General features: G+C 62.0%; 1 protein-coding gene across 1 annotated transcript in view; it reads left to right on the top strand.

Moving 5' to 3' along the window:
* The first annotated feature begins 617 nt into the window (after window positions 1-617).
* The window catches only part of Plxnd1 (plexin D1), a 43503-nt gene continuing 35884 nt past the window's right edge, over window positions 618-8236 (top strand). The window contains exon 1 of the mRNA XM_020175605.2: window positions 618-1937. Within this exon, the coding sequence (XP_020031194.2) occupies window positions 618-1937 (1320 nt within the window). The remainder of the gene's footprint in view (window positions 1938-8236) is intronic.

The raw sequence follows: 8236 nt of genomic DNA, 5'->3' as shown, positions 1-8236 counted from the left end.
GATCGGCGGCGCCGAGAGGGAGCCCAGCAGGAAAACGGAGAGGGACAGCGACTGGGAGAGGCCGGGGCCGGGACGACTGAGAGGGTGAGCGAAGTAGGAGAGAAGTAGCGGTGAAGGAGGAACCAGCGAAACGCCGCCCCGCTGGAGTTCGGCGTGGGGGACGGGACGGACGCACGGAGAGGGAGGAGAAAAGCCAGGCGCGAGCGACACTGGCCAAGCGGCCGAGAGCAAGCGGAGGCCGCGCCGGGGAGATCCCGGGGTCGCGGGGCGGCGACCACCGACAGCAAGCGCGGGCGGGGCGGAGCGGGGCGGGGCCCGGGCACACGGGAGGGGCCGGGAGGCGGGGCGTGGCCGGAGGGGGGTGGAGGGAGCCGGGGGCGTGGCCCGGGCCGCGAGGGCCGGTCCGTTGCGGAGCCGCCCCCGCCCCCGCCCCGCCCCCGGGGCTGCGCCGCGCGGCTGAGCCGGGCCGGGGCGCCGGGGCCGGGGGCGGCTGGCGCGGGCAGGAAGCGCCTCGCGGCCCGGGCCCGCCCCCCGCCTCCTGCCGCCTCCGGGCTCCCGGCTCCCGGCCGCGCCGCGCCCCATGCACTCGCCGCGCCGCGCAGCCCGCGCTCGCCTGGATGGCTCGTCGCGCCGCGGGCGGCGCACCCCTTAGCGCCCGGGCCGCCGCGGCCGCCCCCCTGCCGCCGCGCCCGCCCTCCGGGGCCCCGGCGTGCCCGCCGCTGCTACCGCTGCTGCTGCTCCTGGGGGCGGCGCGGGCCGGCGCCCTGGAGATCCAGCGCCGCTTCCCCTCGCCCACGCCCACCAACAACTTCGCCCTGGACGGCGCGGCGGGCACCGTGTACCTGGCGGCCGTCAACCGCCTGTACCAGCTGTCGGGCGCCAACCTGAGCCTGGAGGCCGAGGCGGCCGTGGGCCCGGTGGCGGACAGCCCGCTGTGTCACGCCCCGCAGCTCCCGCAGGCCTCGTGCGAGCACCCGCGGCGCCTCACCGACAACTACAACAAGATCCTGCAGCTGGACCCTGGCCAGGGCCTGGTGGTCGTGTGCGGGTCCATCTACCAGGGCTTCTGCCAGCTGCGGCGCCGGGGCAACATCTCGGCCGTGGCCGTGCACTTCCCGCCCGCCGCGCCGCCCGCCGAGCCCGTCACCGTGTTCCCCAGCATGCTGAACGTGGCCGCTAACCACCCGAACGCGTCCACCGTGGGGCTGGTGCTGCCGCCGGCCGCCGGCGCCGGGGGCAGCCGCCTGCTCGTGGGCGCCACGTACACCGGCTTCGGCAGCGCCTTCTTCCCGCGCAACCGCAGCCTGGAGGACCACCGCTTCGAGAACACGCCCGAGATCGCCATCCGCTCCCTGGACGCGCGCGGGGACCTGGCCAAGCTCTTCACCTTCGACCTCAACCCCTCCGACGACAACATCCTCAAGATCAAGCAGGGCGCCAAGGAGCAGCACAAGCTGGGCTTCGTGCGCGCCTTCCTGCACCCGGCCGCGCCGCCGCCCGGCGCTCAGACCTACGCGTACCTGGCGCTCAACAGCGAGGCGCGTGCGGGCGACAAGGAGAGCCAGGCGCGGAGCCTGCTGGCGCGCATCTGCCTGCCCCGCGGCGCCGGCGGCGACGCCAAGAAGCTCACCGAGTCCTACATCCAGCTGGGCTTGCAGTGCGCTGGCGGCGCGGGCCGCGGCGACCTCTACAGCCGCCTGGTTTCCGTCTTCCCCGCACGCGAACTGCTCTTCGCGGTCTTCGAGCGGCCCCAGGGCGCCCCCGCGGCCCGCGCCGCCCCGGCCGCGCTCTGCGCCTTCCGCTTCGCCGACGTGCAAGCCGCCATCCGCGCGGCGCGCACCGCCTGCTTCGTGGAGCCCGCACCCGACGTGGTGGCGGTGCTGGACAGCGTGGTGCAGGGCACCGGGCCCGCCTGCGAGCGCAAACGCAACATCCAGGTACGGCGGGGCGCGGGGCACTGCGGGGGGCTGCAGGGGGACCGGGCGAGTAACCCCGCGACTTGTGCGCCGAGCCAGCTACAGGTGTGAGCGAGCCCACACGTGCGTGTGCAGGGACTCAGGTGTGTACTCTGGGCGCAGGTGACTGTATGGGGATCCAGGTGTGCGCTTGGGGACGCAGGTGTCCACCGAGGGGCGATTACCGGCAACAGTGATGGCCCGGACGCGCACTTGCGGGAGCTCAAGAGCGTGCTGGGTTACAGGTGTGCGTACCTAAGTGGATCAGGAGGGGCCCAGGTTGCCAACGGTACCCAGGTGCTCCCTGAGAGAGCAAAGGTGCACGTACAGCCCAGGTGTGCACATGGGAACCACAGGTGTGTGGTGACCGCAGGTGTGTTCTGGGGCAACTGTGAGCTTATTGGAGTGATGATTCCATGTTGATAGGTGTATGCATGGGTGTGGCAGGCTTGCTGGAATCATGCCAGCGTGCACCACGGCCCTGTAGATTGGGGCGTGTGTGACAGACTTGGGTTGTACTGAGTTGGAGCTGCAAGAGTATAGATGTGCAAGAAGGCACATGTGTGGCAGGGGACAGTGGTATCTGGAGTCCAATAGATTTTCTGGGGAGGTTTCATGGTTGGCAAACAGATGTGTGCCTGTGGCTTTTATTCTCTCATTCAACAAACATGGACCACTTAGTAGGTAGCAGGCAGGGCAGACCCGGGGCAAACACAAACAATGGGGAGTACCTACTAAGGACATCATATGTCGTAGCTCCCTTAGTGCTCACAGCACCTTCTGTTGTCATCCCCATAGTACAGATGAAGAATCAGGCACAGAGAGGTTTAGTGACTTGCTCTGGATCACACAGCTGAAACTGGCAGAGATGGGAGTTTGAATCCAGACTATCTGGACTCAGCATCTCTCTGATGCTTTGCTGCCTTATAGACATGGAGTTCAGAGAGAGAGAGACGGAGAGAGAGGAGGGAGGTCGATGTGACACTGGGGTCAGGGAATGAGGAGGGGTGGGTCGTATGGAGCCTAGGTATCTGAGGCTTGGGGAGGCAGTGGCAAGAGAGCCATGTTAGGGGGTTGCTGTGTGTTGGCCTTGGGGGATGTAACAGGGACAGAGGGACTTTGTGGCGCCTAATGAGGAAGTCCACCGCGAGTGGTCACTTCTCCCAACGATTTGGAAAGAGAGTCTGTGGTTTCCCATTTTCCTCCCAGGGTCATGAGGCCCCAAGATAACACCCCACAATCCAAAATGCCAAACCCAACCTCCTGGTGACCTTGGAACCCCCCCGGGCCCTGCCCCGTCCCTTCTCCTGCTTCCTATGGTAGCTAGACTCTCCTGAGATTAACGCTGCCCAGCGCTGGGGCTTTGAGAAAAAACCACATTCCTTCACAGCGCAGTGCCCTGTGCGCCCACCACCCCACCGGCCCCCTGAAAAGAAAGGTCGTGGTGGGTGAGGGGCATTCTGTCCTGGGAGCCACGCCACCGTGGGCAAGCGGAGTTCGTGCTGCTGGCTGTGAGCACTGGGAATGGGATGGCCACCATTCCCCCTTCCCAGAGGCACATCCCCAGGCTTGGCACTGGGGATCTGGAAGTGAAAGAAAGAACGAAGGCCCAGCAGGGCCAGCTCAGGCCTCCCTGGGCTGTCACTGCCCCTTGTGGGCCCCTTGCTGGGCCAGCCTTGGTCTGCGGGATGCCTCAGGCTGTGTCTGCCCTCCCCCTCTGGCAAGAACTGCCCTGGTTCCCACGGCCCCTCACCCCCTGGGCTGGGCAGTGACTCACCCTGCTTAAGGAGTCTGGGCTGTCCTTCCTACAGGGCAGAGCCTCAGCAGGGACACAGACCCAGGGACAGGATGGCCAAGACCAACTCCCTCTTCCCAAAGACCATGCAGATTCCTGGTGGGGGAGGCCCTTGTAGGCCTGTCTCCCTGGGCTCCACACCCCTCCCCTCCCTCCGGCTGGCGTGGGCACAGGTCACAAGATCCCCCAGATGTGCCCAAGGCTGCGGTCTGGCCTCCAGAAGGTGGAAGGGCACTTGAGGGTGCTTAGTCTTGCTCTGGAACTTCAACAGGGTTCACATTCTGCTCTGTCACTTCTCTGCTGTGTGACTTGGGCAGGTAGCATGACGTCTCTGAGCCTCAGTTTTGTGCTCTGTAGAGTGAGAGAAGGATAAACGCTCCTTATCACAAAAGGGCTGCTTTAGGACAAAGCAGGTGAGTTCATGTGAAGCATTGATGCCTGGTACACAACAAGTGCCTGACAGATACCAGCTGCTCTCTTGTCACCCTAGGGGATACTGTTGGTGACATGGCTCTGGACTTAGTCCTGGACGGCAGTGCTCTAACTTGGCTTGTTCTGCAAGCCCCCATCCTCTCCCACCTGCAGCCCCCATGGGAACAGTCCCTGGTGGTTTCTTGCCTTCTGCCCTCACGGATGGGATGGGGCAGCCAGCTGAACACAGATGTAAGGCCAGGCACCAAGAACACGGGGTGGGGTGTGCTGTGCCCTGAAGGGGGACCTGGGAAGGAGGCATTAAAGCCAAGGGAGTGGATAACCAGGAGGAAGCCCACAGGACAAGATGGGTCCAGGGAGAGGGAACGGCCTAAGAAGAGGGTAGAAAGGGTCGGTAGGCCATGCTGGAGGAATGGGGAGCCATGGAGGGTTCTAGCCAGAGGATATGATCTCAGCCTGTTCCTCTGTAGAATGGGTATGATAAGGAGGCCTCCTCCTGAAATTGTCCTGAGGATAAGTGAAAGAGCACATGTGACACTTTTAGCAGAGAGCCCAGCACAGGGCCTGGTGATGGCTGTGGGAGTTAATATTCTTTTAGAAAGGCTGTGTGGGTAGCCGGTGAGAAGGAGGGATGGTGGCACAGAGGTGGCTGGGAGACTGGGACCACCTTCCAGGCAGGAGAGCCCTCATCTCCTTGAAGACTTCTTGAGCACTTGCTCTGTGCCAGGCATGTGGTGGGCCTGGCATTACTTGTGACCTAGTCTGAGGCCAGGCCGGATGAAGGCTTGGTGGACCACCAGGTGCGGGGTACAGCCCCAGAGGTGGGGCTGGCATGAGAGGGGAAGAGATGAGAAAGTTGGTGCCTCTGGGGGACAAGATGGGTTTGGTCTGGGGGTCCTGTGTGGCACTGGCCTCTCCAGCACCTGGCAGGCCAAGCGAGACTGGGTGTGGGGACAGGACCCGCCTTCCCATGTGGTCCCTAGGAATGTTTGGGCTGCGAGTGGGGTGGCTCAGCCAGGCCTCTGGAAACTGCACCTCCCACCCCTGTTTCTGGGGTCTTTTGGTCATACCCTGTCCCCACTGCGGTGGCCTTTGGGGTTCCAGCTTCACATGTGGTAGGCTTTGGGCTCTGAGTGCCACCTCCAGGCCATGGATGATCAAAGGCTCCCCTTGGGAAGTGGGGTTGTAGGGGTGGGGACTGCCAAGAACAGACGGAGGTCAGAGGCAGCCATGCTCCATCCCTCTAGTTCTCGGAGGACCCCCAATTTGGTCCCTGGTTGCTTTGGCATACTTGGGGCTGCTGGAATGTTTTGAGAGATGAACTCAGAGAAGAAAGGAGCTTTGTTGGCATGATGGTGCATGCCTGTAATCCCAGCACTTGGACAAGAGTTCGAGGCCAGCCCGGGCTACATAGTGAGACCCTGCCTCAAAAAAAAAAGAAAGAAAGAAAAAGAAATTAGCCCCAATTGCATGTGGCTTGGATCTCTTTCCTCACAGCACATCCTGTTTGAGGGGAAAGCAAGTTGAGAAGTTGTTCGGGGAAACTGAGGCAGAGGGTCACCCAGCAAGATGTGGGCTGGGGGAGACTCTTTCCTGCCTCACTCTCTTCCACCTTTGAGTGGCCATAGTCACTGTACATTTAAATCACAAGGAAGCAACTGTGCCAGGGCTGCCTTTTCAAGGTGTCTTTTTATAGTGAAGGTGGAAAAAAGCCCTCAGGCAGTTCTGAGCTGGCACATGGTGGGTGGGTGTTATCGGGAAGGTATTTTCTGCACCAACCTCGGGGCTGAAATGCCAGGGGGGGGCGGAGCAAGAGCACTTCCAAGCCGTGCTTTGTGCTTGGGTAGGGGCTTGGAGCACACAGAGGACCCCCCTGCCCCTTGGTGGGACTTAGAAGGAAGCTCGGCTGCCATGGCCTTCTGGCTTGGAAAGACAGGTAAAACTCGGTCCCCAGTCCTCCCACCCTGAGAGTGGCTCCCAGGCAGAGCGTCTGTCTGCCAACATGCTGTGTGACCCAAGTCCAGTCATTTGCTCTCTCTGGGTCCCTTACTTTCTCATTCTAAACACGGTCCGTGCCTCCCACTGCAGATGAAAACTTCACATGCAGGGCCCAGGAAACAGCAGGTGCAGGAATTAGAGGGAGAAAATCCCTCTGAGAACAGTGCCAGGAGCTTGGACAAGGGTGGGTCAGGCTCTTTGAATCAAACCAGGCTGTGGAGGGTTGTGGCAAGGGGGTGACTGTGCCTCTGTCCTCAGCAGCTCAGAGGCAGGAAGACAGGTGGAGAATTGGGGCAACTGGAGAACCAGGATGGGTTGTAGAGGGCAGGTGGCTCCTGGGCTCCCGTTCGGGGTGCTGGGGATGGATCCCAGGGCTGGGTGCATGCTGGCCAAGCCTCTACCACTGAGCCGCACCCAGCCCTGCTCCCAGCTGCAACTCTGCACCAGCACATTTGACTTCACAGTCCAGTCAGGGAGATAGGGCTGTCACCTTGTTTACAGGTGGGGAAACTGAGGCCCAGTGACTGCTGGGTCCCCAGCCTGCTGGCTGGCTCTAGAGTCCCCACTGCCAGTTCCTGTGGTTGGTGGCACTGGGCCCAGGTGCTATGGCTCCCCTGGAGCTGGGTGAGGTCATTTGGTGGCCCTGCTGTGGGTCCCATGGAGGCTGGAGGCTGCTGCCACAGTGAGGCAGGTGGAGTGGGTGGGGGCAGCTGCAGAGGCCTGGCCACAAGTGTGGGACTGGGGAGATGTCCTCCTGAGGGTGAGGAGCAGGGGGTCATCTGGCCATTGTTTCCCTGAAAGCGCAGTGTCTTTGCCAGGCGTGGTATCCACATGTGTAACCCCAGCTCTCAGGAAGCTGAGCAGAAGGATTGTGGGTTCAAGGCCAGCCTGGACTTGGAATAAACAAAACAAAAACCCCATAAAGACAAGCAGTGTCACCCCTGTGGAGGGGTGAGCCCCTGGCCCTGTGAATGTGCAGATGGTAGCTAGGGCCACGGTCACACTGAGCGATGACCTCCCAGATCCCTTTGAGCACTGGCCACAGGGGCTGACCCTGCACTGTGCTGCACCTCACCATCCAGGGAGAGGTGGTGGAGATGGCGCGAAGTGCTGGACCGTGGCACCAACCCCGACTCCAGCCACTTCCTTCCCTGGCTTCATTCCTCATCGGTGTGGTGGCTAGTGGCGTCAGCTCTGCAGACATCTCGGGTGCTGGTGTGCATAGAAGTGGAGGCTCTAGTCTTGGGGGCCTTGGTAGGACCAGAGCCAGGTGTGCATGGGAGGAGGCCTGTGAACCTGTGCCTGGGAGGGAGAGCCCCCTGCCCACTCTGGGTCTCAGTTCCCCCCCATCTAAGTTGGGCTGTGAGGTGGCAAGGAGGCCCTCATTCAGCCACCACAACTGACATCGTCCGAGTCACAATTATTGTCATTTTTTGAGAACTTGTGCTGTGCCAGGCACTTGGCAACGCTCTGCATAGTGTGTCTTTTAATCCCCCAGGATCTGAATAGCCATTTTATCTTCAATCTGCAGTAAGTGAAGCAAAGGCCCAGAGGGGTCAAGTGACTTTCCTGGGGTCATACAGTGTGTAGAAGGTGGAGCAGCCTGTTCCTGACTACAGAGTCTGCAGTTGTCACCTTTTCTCCCACCAGCTTGTGTCTGTCAGATGGTCCTGTAGAGTGGGGGAGACTGGGAGGGGCCCAGCCTTGTCACATGGCAGCCCCAAAAAGAAGTGAGTCACACCCTGCCCCCATCTCCTGGAGCCCCCAGAATAGTCAGGGACACAGGGAACCTGGTACCACCTGCAGACCAGCCTCACAAAGAGAGGCCGGTAGCCTCTTGGAGGCAGGGGCATTGCAAGAGCATTTTGACACATGGGCCACCACAGGGCCTGAGGCCCAGAGGGGTGGGACATGGGTAGGGATGAAGCTGAGAGTGTGGTGTCCTGCCTGTGGGCAAGGACTCGGAGACACCGCCGTGGGACGTGGGCAGGCTCTGGGGAAAGAGGGAGCCGCTGCAGGTCTGGCTCTGGAAGGAGCCTATGGCTGTAGGCCTGTT

The sequence above is a fragment of the Castor canadensis genome, chromosome 10 (assembly GCF_047511655.1).
Source record: "Castor canadensis chromosome 10, mCasCan1.hap1v2, whole genome shotgun sequence".
NCBI lineage: Eukaryota > Metazoa > Chordata > Mammalia > Rodentia > Castoridae > Castor > Castor canadensis.
This window is presented reverse-complemented; position numbering and strand designations above follow the sequence as displayed.